Below are 15,777 nucleotides of genomic sequence, written 5' to 3'. Positions count from 1 at the left end.
CCACTCTTAACTTGAACAGGTCTTTAAGAGAGTTTAAAATCTGACTTAAAGATCCACTCTTGCTCAACCACTGAGTTTTCAGGATCTTGATTTAAAGCTTTCAGTCTTCCTTAGGAGACCAAATCTAAAAATTGCTAACATAAAAAAAAAATTAGGGGGGGGAAGTTCAGTGCCTTTCAGGACTCTCTTAAAAATTATAAAGCAACAAAAAATTACATATGAAAATCTTTCTATTCTTTTCCAGGTTGCTTTTAAAGATCAGTGAATTTTTTCCTGTCTAGTGTTCTTCAACTATAAGGACTGTGGCTTAGCACATGCTCATATATGTGTAACAGAACAGGATGTGCAGGAAGAGACTGTAGCCTGCTGAACAGAATAATAAATATTTAAAAAACACCAGGTGCAACGTCCATGCCTATACTTTCATAATGCTTTCAGGTTTTAGTATTAATTTAATTCTGTCCTTGAGGTACAAGTCTGTTTGTCTCTTTATATAAAGAAAAATGCTTCCACAGAGCAAAAATGAAAAGTAGTACAGTTCAAGTGGCACATCCACACCCAGCATCATTAGTACGTAAAAGCCAACCTTCCAGAGACGGAGATCCACCATTCACTGAAATTAACAGCACCTCTACTGATTCCTTTGCCCACAGAAAAAAAAAAATTAGTGGACCTCAGCCGATCTTATTCATAATCACATCCACTTTCAAAAAAACCCAGCAATATTTGTACTTCATTCAACAGAAGTAAAATTATACTCACAATATGGTTACATTTTCAAAACAGATATCTGTTATTGCTTTATCCACAATAGCCACCTCTGTATCAAAAATCTCAGCTCCCATTCTGAACAAACAAAAAACTGCATAGCGCTGTGATTCTGGAGAGAATCAAAGAAATGTTTTATTAGCCATATTGCACATTACAATACTAAATGCTTACAGTAAACAAAAGTAGAAGAAATGGTAATTCAGACTGTTAAGGAATTGCCCTCAAATTCTTCCCACCATAAATTTTCATCACAGGATTTTATGATAATTGAACAATCAAAGCTGCTGGGTGGTAGAACAACATTCACAGAGGGGAAAAACGCTCAACTTTTTTTTTTCCTCCTGATAATCAGGTGTAGTTTGTGCTAGTATCTTCAGAAATGTTAGTACGAATGTAATTTTATTTAATAAAAGTGGTCTTAAGAAAAAAACCAACAACATTTGATCCAAAGACTGTATCATTTTATGAATGTACTATATAGGATTAGACTATTTTGCCATGTTTCGCCCCTTTGACCCTATTGAAAATCAAAGTGAAATCAATGCCACGTGACAGCTGGAACAGATTTAGGGTTAATCTCCATGATACAGCAAAATGCATGTACTTGAAGACTATCCAATAATACACTCAACACCAACAGACAACTTTCATTTGAATTTCTCACTGGAAACAGCCTCCAAAATACTCTCTCAAGTGTAGACAAGACATAGAACAACACGTATAATCAGAGAAGTTTCTCAGCTATCCGTTTAATAACAATGCTCTTCTCTTGCTTCCTCTGGAATTTCTCCTCAGGAGGACTTTCCAGAGACTAGGATTTAAGCATATAGACCCACAGGACTTTGAACTAACTCAGCTTGCTACAACCAACGACTTAAAGAGCAACTATGCAACAGAGTAAAATATGGACCTACTGAAAGGTCAAAGAAGTGGCTGAAATGAGTATGGACTTCCCCATCCCATTTAATTTACAGGCAAAAGCAATTGCTTATCAGAGTAGTTCCTTACATCTTACATACTTTCTTTATTGCTGAAGTGATCCGAGCCTTTCCACATTAATGGTATTCGAATATCTAAAGGGAAAAAAAGGTAGGTAAACTAAGTTGTAGCCAATACTGCAGAACTATGATCAAAACAAAAAAAAGTTTTTTTATTTCTTTTCCCAGTGTTCTGGAAGTAACAGGACTATCTACCCAAAGAACAGCATAACTATTTCAATCTTATTATCCCTGTCAAAAGAAAATTAATCAATTAGTTCACCTTGAAGTGTCATTTTCTTTTAGAAATTATGCTAAGATAAAGAGTATTTTAAATCTCATTTGGAAGTACCTGAAATAACATTTCAGAGTGGCTGTGTAACGCAGTTCTGAGAGGTTCTGAGCCCATTACTATGCTCAGATGTAAACTGAAACTCTGCTTGCCTTGTGCTGGAAACCACTCATCCAACTGCAAAAAAAAACCTTCCTGTTTTAATGGAAAGACTGGGATACTTCTACTGCAAACACTTAAGCTGTTTTACAAGCCACAGAGAACGTATCACTTGTGATCACTCTCAGTCAGAATTGTCTTAGTTGGCATAAAAAGTTTAGAAATCTTTTTTTTTTTAAACTCAGCAATACCCTTCTACCTCAGAATCATAGTAGAGAGGCAATTACAGAACCATTATTTTAAGTCATGCCTGTCATTTTAATAGGAGGAAAGTAGTTTCCAATTTATCTACTCAATCCACCACAGTACTGAGTGACATTGCCTCCAGTTTCAAGGACTCTGGTTTAGACATAACATTTCTTATTAGTCCCTGTTAAAAGACAAATGTAGTGGAGGCTTTATAAATCCAAAGTTTGTTTCTTAAGTGCAACAGTGTTTAAGAGTATATGCAATATATTAAGTGACACATGATGGCAGCAGTGAACAGCACTAGCTCAAGTCTCTTTTGATAAAAATCTTCAGTATTGTTATAAAAGATTATCACTGACTCCAGTGTTGATCTTTATATGAGGCAGATGGGAAAATCCACATATAGTATGCTAAGACGCAAAACAGTAGTGGTATTTTGGTAACAGATTGTCACGTGCAGCTAAAGGGTTTTACCCAGAAAACTTGTTGACTCAAGTGAAACTGCACATAGTCACTCTGTCTCTGAAGTTGTATTAAATGAAAAATCTAAATTTAAGTTAATTTTCATTATATTATGGGACATCTTATTTCACATGCTATTTCAATTTTAAAACTTGCAAATTCATCTATTTTTAAGTATTTGTGACAACTAATGGATTTTCATCGGTGAACTGCCAGCATACAACTTCAGACTGCCACAACTTCCTGAAACTCAATACATCACCATGTTCTGAAACTGACTTTCACTTCTAAAGATGCTTTTGCATAGTAAGCATTTCAAAAAATAGTTACTTTTTTAAAATAAGGGAACAGAAACAGTTTCTTTAAAACAGTTACAGAAACCTCTCTCAAACTTTAAACATACATATTTGTCAAGAGACAATGCACAGAATATTTCTTTCCTAAAAGACAAAGGCCTTAAATTTACATAAATATGTGAAAATAGAGTTACAATAATAGCCTTTTTTCATCTTTAATCACACAGCAAACTCTGAATGACAACTTTAATGCACTCAATAGGTCTTGTTAACAATTAGAGTACTAGATTAAAGATTACTTCTGCACGTCACTTTCAATATCATGCTAGCTGAAAAATTTACACCTTAGTCAGAAAAATCATCAGGATATAGTTAATCACTGGAACAAGTTGAACATGATCCTTGTAAATCAGTTTTCAATTCATTCTTGGATTGAAAGAGCTGCCATTTATCAAGAACAAAAATCAATTTTCATACACCTTAATTTCAGCTATCATTAACTGTAAATCCATCTGGATTCAAATTGGATACATTCAAGCACTACAATTAATCAGATTTAAAGCCAATGATTCCTTTACCAAATTACTTTAAATTATGATTATGCTTTTGATCAACATTTAATGTATTGTCTTTTGACAAAATAATTGATTGGTAAGATAACATAAATTACATAATTTGTTCACACACATGGGGGATAAATAAGTAAAAATAATAGAAGTGTGAAAATCTGTGGATTAAGGAATGCACTCCCCACACAGTATCTGACACAGCTGCTTTCTGTAGGAGTACATTCCTCAGTACTCCTGCATAGCTGTTCCTGAACTTTTGGTGTTGGCCACATGATCACACTTTTTTGTGGTAATAGTCTAAGTTTCTGGCGTGTACTAACCATATGATACACTAATATATTTATAAGTGGATGGATTACTTTCCCCTAAAAAAAATTCTGTATCTTCAATTCTGAAATCACACGCCCTGTCATATTGCATAGACTACCACTCACTCCTCATTTCCAACCTCTCCCAGAAAATTCAGTCACGATGTCTCCTGATTCACACTGCTTGTATTTGCAACTGCCTTCTCCGCAAGGCAGGCACATGCACATGCATGCCTTCCAACCGTGCAGGGCAACTCCAGTTGCAAATCCACTGAAGGTCGGCATACAAGAAGAGAAACGCAGCATGCCCAATGTAGTACACAAGGATTGTGCAAGACAGGGAAATAATGGGACATTACAGATGTGAACATACTGGAGCTGTGGAAGCAGACAGGGCCTGATCTGGCAAGCTAAATAGACACAGGGTAATGGGTCAGAGGACAACACAAGGAGGAAGCAGGAGGCATGTATTAATGTCATCTCAGGATCTCCCAATCACGTGCCTTGCCCAGAGGCTCCTGCCCTTGCCAAGCATGAACAAGCCTGTCCTGACAGCTACTTCTCATGTACCCCAGTTCTCTGCTTCTCAGGCACACACAGTGGAAAATAAGGAGTTTATAACAAGCGAACTATAGAAAGCATAAATCTCCCAGCAGAGACCAAGAAGAATGTTTAGGCTTTCTTGCTGGAAACTGGACCTGGCTAGGCTTCCTGACATAAGTATCTGAAGAGGGGCAAGGCATGGAAGCATCCCAGCACTCACAGATTTGAGTTCACAATGAGGGAGTTGATGCCTCTTTCTCTTCTTTGCCTTGATCCTTGCCATGCTTTTGAGGATCATAACCTCATTTGAGAACTACTAGGTTAGTAACAGGACAGAATATTCTCTTGTCCCATCAAAAGAAACTAGCTAAATGTTTCATATCCTAAAGAATTTTTTCATACTAGAAACAGAGTCCTTACACAATTCTGATTTTCTAAAAACAACAGAAGTCTATTATAAGATCATAAAGTCTTCACTGCAGACAACTCTATAAATCCAAAGAAAGGTGCAACCACAGCACAGACAGGCAAACAGATGCTTTCATCCAACTACCATAAGGAGGAAAGACAGATACACATTCTGCAAACAGCTGTGTTGGCAGAAAACATGATTGAACCTTGTGCTCATCACTCTTCTCCTACTAGAAGTTACCTTGCTTAAAGATATGTCAAAATATGCAGAATTAACTTACACAGTTTAGGTAGTGAGCCCTTATACACTTTTTTCAATGAAGCAAGTCAGGGAGCATAAACAGATCTGTTAGCAAAGCTAGCTGAACAGCCACAATGAACAACTACAGGAATGCTGAATGTAGTAACACCCACTATTGGCATAGGCAAAACCATAATAAATTCATAGTGCTGAAGTCTGAGAACAGGCTGGGAAACAGTGCATCAGCCTACTGGAAATCACTGTTAAATATTCTTGCTACTAGTTTGCATTGAAGCCATACCACTATACCTTTGCTGTAGTAATGTAATCTGCATGAACTAACATTTGAACACTAGTTATAATGGAAATACCAGGTAGAATCTTCAAAAGCCTGTGTGACTTAAAAACACAGGTGCCTTTGAAGCATAAGAGAATTTATGCCCCTGAACCACATACACACTTTAAAAATACCATCTGGTTTGTATAGTTTGTATTACAAGTTACTGTCCAGCCACTTTGCTCCTGTAATTACAGTGACTACCTAGTCGCTTACCTGATATAGCAACTTTTGCTTTGCATGCCACCCGGTCTTTTGTCCCATTTTCTGAAGACCTGCCAAAGAGAAGAAAAGAAAAATGAGGTTTGAGATCTGTGCATTTAGACTTCTAAAACTCAACCCTTTAAACATTAAAGTGTCAAGGTGTTCACATTATAGCTCATTTCAAATGCTTTTCTTTAAAGTTAAATTTGGTATCTCAGGTTTAAGATATGAGTCATTAGATTCTTGAGAATAATCTGGAAGGAAGGTACACCATCAATTTTCTTAATTCCCTAGAATATTCTACTCCAAAGCTTATTTAACCTGGGTATTAAAAAGACAAGTAGATTAATCTTCCTTGTCTTTTACAGCTCCAACAGAATCAAATACATTATCAACTTTTCCCCTTCTGCACACATCAATAAATAAACAACTTGATTTATCAGTTCTATTACTGGTTAGAGAATTGCCACCTCCTCTATTAACAGAGACCAATTACAAAATGTTGCATTGTTAATATCATGATTTTACATGCAGGCAGGCAGTTTGCTAAGTAGCCAGGGTGTAGATCTCAAGGTCAACCTCAAATTGAATGAAAAAAATCTGGTGATAATGAGTAACAATAGAGTGCTCTCCTTATATCTGCCACTGTTCCTAACTCTAAGCAAATAAGGTGAAATGAAAATGTCTATCTGCTATCAGTATCTTGACTTCCAGAAGCAGTTATAATATCTTCACAGCTCACAGATTACAGACCAACGTAACAAGAAACAGGGATAAAATTAATCTGAAAACCCTAGAATTTTCTTTCTCAGCCATCATCATCTTATCTGATAAAGCTTTAACCGAACTCCAGTCTTGAGCAAATACTGAAAAAAGAACTGCAAACGCACTACCAGCTACCAAAGTTATGATCTAAATGGCAGAGAAATAACTTCACAGCACACATCCCTTCTAATGACCTCCACTGACAATTCAAAGGACCCCTTAAGACAGAATTCTAAGCAATGCATGACAGACACAAACCCAGTAAATAATACAGCTGACTGACTGTAAGAAAACAATCTAGCTGTTCAGATAGATCTCCAAGTATCTCTGTCCTGTTCTGGACATGTGCCATCATCATTCTGTGGTCACTGACATCAAAGACCAGGAGTTGAGGAAAACAGCATATATACATGCTTGAAATTATTCCATCTTTAAAAACATAAATAAAAGATGAATCACTATAAAGTCTTCATCTTAGTAGGAAAAAGCAATACAACTGCAATAATTACAGAATACCACACGCTATAAGTGCTAGTTTTCCAAATCAGTTTTCATGGTAATAGTTGATATAATCGGAAAATGCAGTTCTTTCCTTCAATAAATTTCTCCTGTAACACCACATTACTGAAAGAAAAAAGCAGCAGGGCTGTTCCTATAGTTTAATTAAATGGAGCTAAGCATAAACTTGAAGAGTTTCTATGCTAGATTGCAATATAATATTTCATTAAAGTAATAACCTGAGAGCAACAGTGTCTCTGCACCATGATTCTCAACATTACACACAAAATATATTCCATTAGGCAAAAAATTATAACATTATTCAAATAAACCACGTATACTTTAGCTCATTCAGGAGTTATAATGTGAGAATATTTTCAACTAAACTGATTTTTCTTCATATTTATTGTCGTATTTATTACTTTGCTGTAGTTAACAGAACTGGCCAGTAGAGGGTACCAATTAACCATAATGATTCCATCATTAAAGAAACCTTAAGAACAATGGAAAGAATGAAAAGTAGAAATAGCTGTATTCTGACTTGGATAGTTTTGTTTATTTCCTTCAGATTTGGTTAGGTATATTTTTGTATGCTAAAGGTAATCAAGACAATATGACTATTATGTTACCTGATACTCTGATGCTGAATAATAGTTTAATGTCAATAATAGAATCTACCCAGAAAAATATGACTTGATTTTCTAAAGTAAAAAAAAAAAAAGATACTGGAATGGTCTTATAAAGCAATGTTTTAAGGCAGCAGTAACACATGCTTGTACAGGGGAAGACAGAAGAAAGGGTTTAAATCCACTTTCCTAGACAGGCTGCTAAGAATTCACATAAGCAAAAGACTGCTTCATAATGCTCCACTTGAATTTGAGCTGTTACTCACCACTCAGTTCTGCAGAAGACTGGCTCTTCTTGGTGCTGCAGCTCTGTCCTGTATGCACGTATACGGGCATTGCAAACCATCAGGTTTTTAACTGCTTGCAAGAGCTGGTCTTTTTGTGTGCTCACTTGAAGTAGCTTACAGATGCCTTCTCGCATGCGGATTTCAAAGTCAATCTTCTCTTGGATGTTGCGTTCCTAGATACGAAAAACAAACAAAGGACTAAACAAAACTCCACATAAAAATATCCTGAATTTTTGACAAGCTCTACTTATTCCCCAAATAACAATATCCTGAATTTTTTACAAGCTCGTCTTATTTCACAGTTGGGATAGATAATTCCAGGTTTTAATTCCATGGAGACATTATAATGATTACTAAACATAAAATTATGGTTCTTTTTTCAGGAACCAAAGGGTTAAAACACAGGATGTAACAGATTCACTATATCCATTATACATGCAAATTACAAACCAGGTAATAACATTAACTCACCATAGCATCCGAAAGTTACTAAAAATTACGCGCCTCGATGTGTTATTCATAGGATAACATCTGGTCCCCTCATATGGTCATTAAGAGGCCTAACCGAACAAAGCTTGTAGATTAACACCCCACTTTTTACTTTGATCCCTACTAAAGTAAACTCTAAATTGAGGAAAATGTCTGAAATATTTTACATCAGAAATTCGACCTCATTACTTCTTTGGCCATCTTAAAGAGGGTTTTAAAAAGCAGTTTTTACACTTCTGGCTGATATAAAATTCAAGTAACACGTGAAGTAAAACAAGGAGAATACCCCAATACCTGACTATTTCAGGCCATGAACTGAAAGTCAGACTGCTGTGGTAGCTTCAACACTACACAAGGATCACACCCTGCCTGACAGCACAGCCATGCACACTTCTCATTCAAAAGCATGCCGTAAGACAGACTTGCCTGTCAAGTCGTTAGAATTCTGCATCACTGTTTTTTTGAAGGAGTTGAGTTTTTTAAGGCATAAAAACTTCAGGGAAGTCAACTTTTTCCTACCAACTTTCAGAGAAAACAAACATTTATAAATGTGCATTATTCTTCACTTGCAACTTCAAAGAAGTCAATCCACACCAAGCCAGAAGGTAATTAAGGTGAAGGATCACAGTTTGCTGTCTTCTAAAGGTGTGCTAGATGCCATGGATGACTCTGATACACATTTCCTTGTTATGTGGCAATCCCTGGCCAAACCAAACAGTTCCAACATAAAACCCAGAGCATTGTCACTGTACTGAAGGGTTCCATTGCAAGTACATTGCAAGTTGGTGATGGGTGATGCTTTTTCACCACTGAGCAAGAGTGTCCCAGCTACCTTTGGAATTAAAAGCATTGTGCCCATTTTTCAGTATTACAGTACATCTGAACTCAAAACAAGTGCTTTGGGGATGGATCTGTAAGTTAACTGAAACTCATGGTACAGTAATTTGCATTCACAAGTTCAGTATTTCAGCTGCTAGAAAAGTGCTGGCAAGCGCTCTCCCTCAAGTGCCTAAACAGGACAGAAACAACAGGGAGCTAATTCCCCCCCAACTCAAGTACCTGAGAAATCCAGAACCCATGAAAGGGGTAACATGGACAATTTTCTGCTTTACCATTAGCTGCCTTTGACATGAGAAAGTGACCCTTCATAGCAGTCACAATAGGCAGGTGAAAGATGGCTACATAGTCACCACCCATTCCCTTCCAACTTTGCAGGAGTAGGTTTTATTGTTTTTCAAGGCCTTATGCCGTAATATAAAGATATATAAAGTTTCAGCTGCTGTTCCATCTGTTCACAAAGCACTTCTCCTTCCAAACCACCCTCCCTTGTTACCCTAAAGGAAAAGTAGCTCTGGTCCATAACCCACACTCAGCACCAGCACAGCAACATGTTCAAGTTGTAATACTCTACTAGACAGCATCTGAAACAAAGCTGATTCCCAGCCACCTCAGAACTCCATTATAAAAACCCAAAGGCTATGAGATCCCTTCAGTGGTATAAGCCTCTCATTCTATCTCCCACCTCTTCTGCTACAGACAGCAAGTTCCTTCTTGCTAAAACAGGACCTAGAGCAGTACAGAAGGTTCTTCCACCCCACATCAAGAGCCAGCAAGTTGCTACGCCCCCATACACAAACATAGTTTCTCATTTTCCTCGGGTAATAAAGGAGGTAGGTTCCATTCCCCTCCAAGATAATAAAGAACCCCGGATTGTGTAATCAGGCAAAGTAGGACAAATATGTTCTACTGAATTTGCCAGCATTTAAGACAATCTAGTCACACGGTGAGAACACCAATGATGACTAGACACCACCATGAAGGAAGGCACTAATAAAAGCACAGAAGACTCTCCAGAAACCAAGAATTCTCACGAGAGTTCAAGATCCCATGAGAAATGTCTGGAACATGCACAGGTTACCATGACACAGGTGCTCTGGCACCAGTGGGTTGTTCAGTGATGAATTGCTCCCAAAGCTCACATCGGAGACGTTTTCCATCGAAGTTCTGCTGGTATTCCCTACAGGCAATATATGAAGGCCTGGGCCCCAGTATGACACCACAGACTTACCTGGTTTTCCTCCTCATGGTTTTGCTTTCTAAAGTTTCAACCACAACCAGTGCAGGATAAAACAGTGCACCAGCACCTCCATACCCCCAGCACCTGCTTCTCTATCCACACTTTTCCTCAGCGCTCATCCCAAAAGCAGCAGCAAATAGCTTTCATCAATCTTCTTTTATTCTGAGTCAAATACTACACAGCTATGAAAAGCTAAGCAAGGCCCACACCTGCCCCTAAGAAATCAGTACTCATTCTTTGAGCCTAAATCAATACATCAGCTGTTACAAAACTGAATTTCACCTCAGCTGATGAACTTGCCCCTAACATTTCCCAGGGTAACAGGCCTCTGCACTGATCTAGCACAGACCACAGCTCCTCTCCAGGTCTATCACCTGGTACGTAAATATGGTGAGGAAATAAACTCTCCTAGTTTGGGGCATCTGCACATACCCATATGGAGACTTTCAGAACTACACAAAGGATTTAGTCCATGCTACATCTCAGCCAGACCCGCGTAAAATGTTCTGTAATAGCATTAAATAGTTGTTGGGCCATAGCTTAAATAATTGCACTATATAAATCTCATCTGAAGGAATCGCTTAGCAGCCAGATTTGGAATGCATGAAGCTCTGTGCCTTTACAAAAAAAACCAAAAAAAAACACCACACCACATGGTCAGCGCTTTTTTTTCCTCTTTCCAGTTTCTTCCAAAAATGTAAGCGCACCATCTGGACTTGGAGGAATGACACAGCACTGTTTTGCCATATGCTGTCTACTAACGCACCATTTCCCTCACGGTCTCCATCCTTCCCCTACCAGCGGCAGCATAACCCAGCTGAGATTACTAACAGCTGTTGAGATTTTGCAGCCCCATACTGAGGAACTGCCCAAGCAATGCTTTCTGAAAGAGTCTTTGTATTACCCACCTAAGTATACCTAGAATATAAGAAATGTTAAAGGATTTCTAGTTTTACGTAGGTGATGGAGTGACAAAACAAACAAACTCAACAACAGCTAAGAAAAACGGTATGGATGCTGCTGGAGGCTGGACAGACTGAAGTTTTACTTTATTTAATTGGTATTAATTAATAATACAGGCTTTGATAACCTTACTCCAAGGTATACTTCTGATTTGTTACCACAGAGGCTTACATCTAAACCCCACAGGCCTACTGTATTTATTTAAAATAAGCAAGCAGTCAGGCAGCAAGTATTCTTCTAAAACAGAGGCTGCAAAGTCAAGATACCAGCTTGGCAACCCTCCTAGCCAGACACAGGAGCAGTACGCGCTGCAACCGACGGCAACAGCTCTGCAGACACAGCTGAGTTCAAGTAATGCAGGTTTTTAAGGTACTCGAAATTTTAAAGACCACCTCATGAACGGGAAAATGAGCGGCTGAGAGACAGAAGAGCTAAAGAGGCGCAGCCTGGCGCTCCGAGGCCCTGCAGGGGGCGAGCAGGGCGCTCCGAGCGGCGACCACCTGCCCGGGCTGCCCCCGCCACAGCCAGGCCGCAGGGCCGCCACCGCGCCCAAGCAGCAGCCCCAGGCCGCCGGGACGGACGCGCTGCACCCGGGGGCCGCCCGAGGGAGGGCAGCTGCCGGCACACCGCCGCCGAGGGGCTGCGGGTCGCCACCCGCCCCAGCCGCTAACGGGCGCCACCTGCGCCGGGCCAGCCCCACGCCGGGCCGGGCCCGCCCCGCCGCCCCGGCCCGCCCCACGCCGCCTCCCCGCCCGCGGGACCCCCGCGGCTCACCGGCTCCTGGGCCCCAGAGCTCGGCAGGCGCTGCCGCCGCATCCTCCTCAACGGCGCCGCCGTTCAAAACTCCCGCCCCCCGCAACGGCCGCCGCGGCCCCGCCCAGCGCCCGCCCCGCCGGCGGCGCGTGGCCGGCCGCGGTTTTGGCCGTGACACGCTGCGGGCCCGCACGCGCGACAGCGGCGGGACAGGGCCGGCTGTGGGGCGCGGGCGGCCAGCCCGGCGGGTGGGTCCGCGCCCGCTGCGGCCGTGCCGTGGCGATTAACCGGGCCGGCGGCGGTAACAGCGCCGCGTTACGTAGCTTGAATAGCGAGCGGCGACACCGGCCCTGGCGCCCCGTTTCCATGTCCCTCGTTAATTTGCTTCCCTGAAATAGGCCGGTGCCGCTTCGTTCCGGTGGATGTTGATGAAGCGGGCGGCGAGGAGAGGCTTCAGCCGCGTCCCCCAGGGCTGTCCCGGCGCAGGGCTGTCCCGCAGCCACCGCTGCTGGGAAGCCTGCCATGAATTTTTAACCATGCTCTCAGTTCTCTGCAGTTCATTTAATTATGCATTTTTCATACCGTGGTACTTCAACAGCCGCGCTAGTAGCATGTATTGCGAACAGTATATTATACTATTATATATTAAATAAAAGTGCATTAATTATTCATTGGATTGACGGGAGAGGAATGGGAGCCATCCCTCCTGCTGCTAGTCCTCAGCAGATGCAACAAATGAGCCAAAATAGTGTCTCCCATCCACTCAGCGTCCCTGAGTTGTTAGCTTTCCTCTCTCGAGTGCCTCCCCAGCGGGTGATGGTCACAAGCACGGCTCCTCGTTGCTTTGCACATGGTTGTCAACATTTGCGAGAAGTAAAATGTGCTGGAACAAGTGAGATATACAGTGTTGCTAACAGCTTTCTACGGAAGACAGAAGTCTCCCGGCTAACATATGCTTATTTAAAATATAAGAAAATCCAGTTAGAAAAGAAAATTTGAAAAGCCTTGTTAATTCATCAGGATTTCACATAGGTGCTTGGCACCTCTGCTTGCCCCCTTACACTTAGAACTGGGGCACAAAGAGGGGGGACTAGCCTTCAAGGAAAATCATTAACTCCTGGACCAAAGGTATGTATTCCTTGGTGGAATGCAGAAGACAGGGAGCTCTGCTTCCCTCAGAAGTATTCAAGTCTCACCTTGAGGCAGGGATGGCAGCGACAGCTGCTCAGCAGTTCCTGTCTCCATCTGGGGCCATGTTCCTGAGAGTAAGGAGGCATTCAGGTATTCATGAAATACCTTCATACCATCCTGGAGTCTTCTGCATACCGTTGGCAGGATGCATGCCACAGCCAGGAAGCCCTATCCCTAGGTTTTATATTTATAGACACTATGGTTTTTCCCATTTTTAGACACTCCCCCTGTTCTTTATCTGCTGCGACTTTCTCAAAAGAAGTCTTTCTGCACTACATCCAGTGGAGAAATCCCATCAGGGAGCCAAAAGGCTTTTGCTTAATCAAAGTATGGATCCTTACAAGCTGTGTACGGACAGCCAGGATATCTAAGAGCGGGTTTGAGAGAGATCGAAAGGGGAGTCTCCATGTAATCCTGGTGCTTCAAGCATCCCAGCAGGAGCCTCACATTCCCATCTCTACTACACAGTTCAGGATTTCAGACACATCAAGAGAGACCCATCAAAAGAGGGGAGAACACAAGATGTCAAATCAGTGCCCCTTTGCTTCACAGTAAGGCGTATCTCTGAAGGTGTGGTCTGACCTCTCCTGAATCAGTCAGGGATGGGACTTGAGCATCAAAAATCTCCCAGGTAGTTTTCTGGGCTACAGAAGAAAAATAGAAACAGGAACAGGTCATGGAGAAACCATTCCTGGAACTGAAAACAAATAAGTGAAAGTCTTAAATTAACTGAACTGCATTATTGTTTTATCAGTCAATGCTTGACCAAAGTAAGTGAGGAAGAGCTTGTTTCAACAAATATCAATGGCTGAAACCTTTTGATGAGTTTTATGTAAACTATGGGAGCAGCTGGAAATGATAGCCTTACTGTAGAGTTAAATAATTCTTCTGTCTTGCCAAAATTCATTCACCCGGTCACAAGACAGTGTGCTACCACAGAAAACTAATACAACATGTGAAAATGACACACGGAAACACTTTCCACCCAGTGTCATCCCAGGCAGCTTAGCACTCCAGGTACGACTCTAGAACAAACCCACTAGTTCAAGTTTTCCAGAAATGCTCCCTGCCAGACTATCAAGAACAGCTGCCTCAGGTGTGCACCAAAGGGGTTTTGTCAAAAGCCAGGGTGGCTACATGGATGCAATAAAAATCGCTGCAAAAGGACAAGTTATGCCCCAACCTATTCCTGGCAATCAACATCTCTAAAGCCATTTTTGCTGGTGGTGTAGACAGCTCCCAGGAATCTCTGGCAGCCTTCCAAGAATTTTAGATGCTAATTAGCATGGTTTTGCAGTACAGTCTGTTCAGCAAATCCTGGTCTTAATAAGTCCCAAAATGTGACTATTGACAGTGTAAAGAGCCCATGCCTGCAGCCCTGACACACTCCTACTGACATTGACTTGAATTGGAACCCTTAAGAAATCAGTGGGAGTTAAATGTGTAGGACTCAGCCCTAATTAACATGAATAGTATCTTCTCAAGCTCAGCGCCTATCTGTTCCCGAGCTGGTTCAAATGCCCAGCTTTCCTCTACATTAGAAACATGTTACTGCACAGTCTGGCTTCTCACACTCTTGCACCTGCTCTGGCTTTGGTCCTCTTTTGCACTCACTTCCTAGAGGTGTTCGGGTTTTTTTCTTTATAAAATAGAGCTTCATAATTCAAATAACCTGCCAGATGCTTAATTAAAAAATTAAACATGTCACAACACTTTTAGTCCTTTTTCTTGAAGCAACATGAGACTGAGGCTTTAAAGGGCATTTCTGCAGGTGTACAAGGCAAGATGTTCCCTCCACATTCCAAGCCTAACTACAGCTACCCAGTCCTGCAGCTGCAGCACATACTAATTTGAAATGAAGAAGGCTTTATGCCATCTATATTATCCAGACATTTGGGATTCAGCTAGCAACCGTTCTGCTCCCTAATTTAAGAGTAATCCCAGCAAACAGCAACAATTGGTACAGTGGTTTCTTCGCCAGGCAAGCCTCCACCGAAGGGCAAAGAAACCCAAGGTATAACCTACAAACCAAGGAAAATCCTGTGCTGACACTGCTGTGCTCGTGCAGAGAAGCCAGAAGGAGGTAGGGTGAATTAAATAGGGGATCTATATCCTGCCTTCTGGGGTTTCTTAAGTGAAACATTTTTTTTTCAGATGAATCACACCTTCACACCATCCTTTTATTTGTGACTCTATTTGCATTGCAAAGCATTTGGCTTCCTTCTAGTATTAGGGGAACTGTATAGCAGAGGAAAGATCATTGTCTATCTAAATCACTGTTCTGCTCAAGCGTTACATCAGCATATTATTTTAAATGTTAGGCCCATCATTTTGGTTTAGCAGGTACAAAATGTCTACACCTACTCTTG

General features: G+C 41.1%; 1 protein-coding gene across 3 annotated transcripts in view; it reads right to left on the bottom strand.

Annotated features, from left to right (window-relative positions):
- The window catches only part of RTKN2 (rhotekin 2), a 41,978-nt gene extending 29,665 nt beyond the window's left edge, over positions 1–12,313 (bottom strand). For all 3 annotated transcript variants that reach the window (XR_005829681.1, XM_040606814.1, XM_040606813.1), the window contains exons 1-5: positions 12,239–12,313; positions 7,915–8,108; positions 5,772–5,830; positions 1,791–1,844; positions 763–880 (exon numbers count right to left, since the gene is read on the bottom strand). Coding sequence is in view for 2 of the 3 variants with exons in the window: in XM_040606814.1 (XP_040462748.1) it covers positions 763–880; positions 1,791–1,844; positions 5,772–5,830; positions 7,915–8,108; positions 12,239–12,280 (467 nt within the window). In the remaining variant the exon portion in view is untranslated. The remainder of the gene's footprint in view (positions 1–762; positions 881–1,790; positions 1,845–5,771; positions 5,831–7,914; positions 8,109–12,238) is intronic.
- Positions 12,314–15,777: the final 3,464 nt, after the last annotated feature.

This window comes from Falco naumanni, chromosome 9 (genome assembly GCF_017639655.2).
Source record: "Falco naumanni isolate bFalNau1 chromosome 9, bFalNau1.pat, whole genome shotgun sequence".
Classification (NCBI taxonomy): Eukaryota; Metazoa; Chordata; class Aves; order Falconiformes; family Falconidae; genus Falco; species Falco naumanni.
Note: the sequence above shows the minus strand (reverse complement) of the source record. Positions and strands in the feature narration are given on the sequence as shown.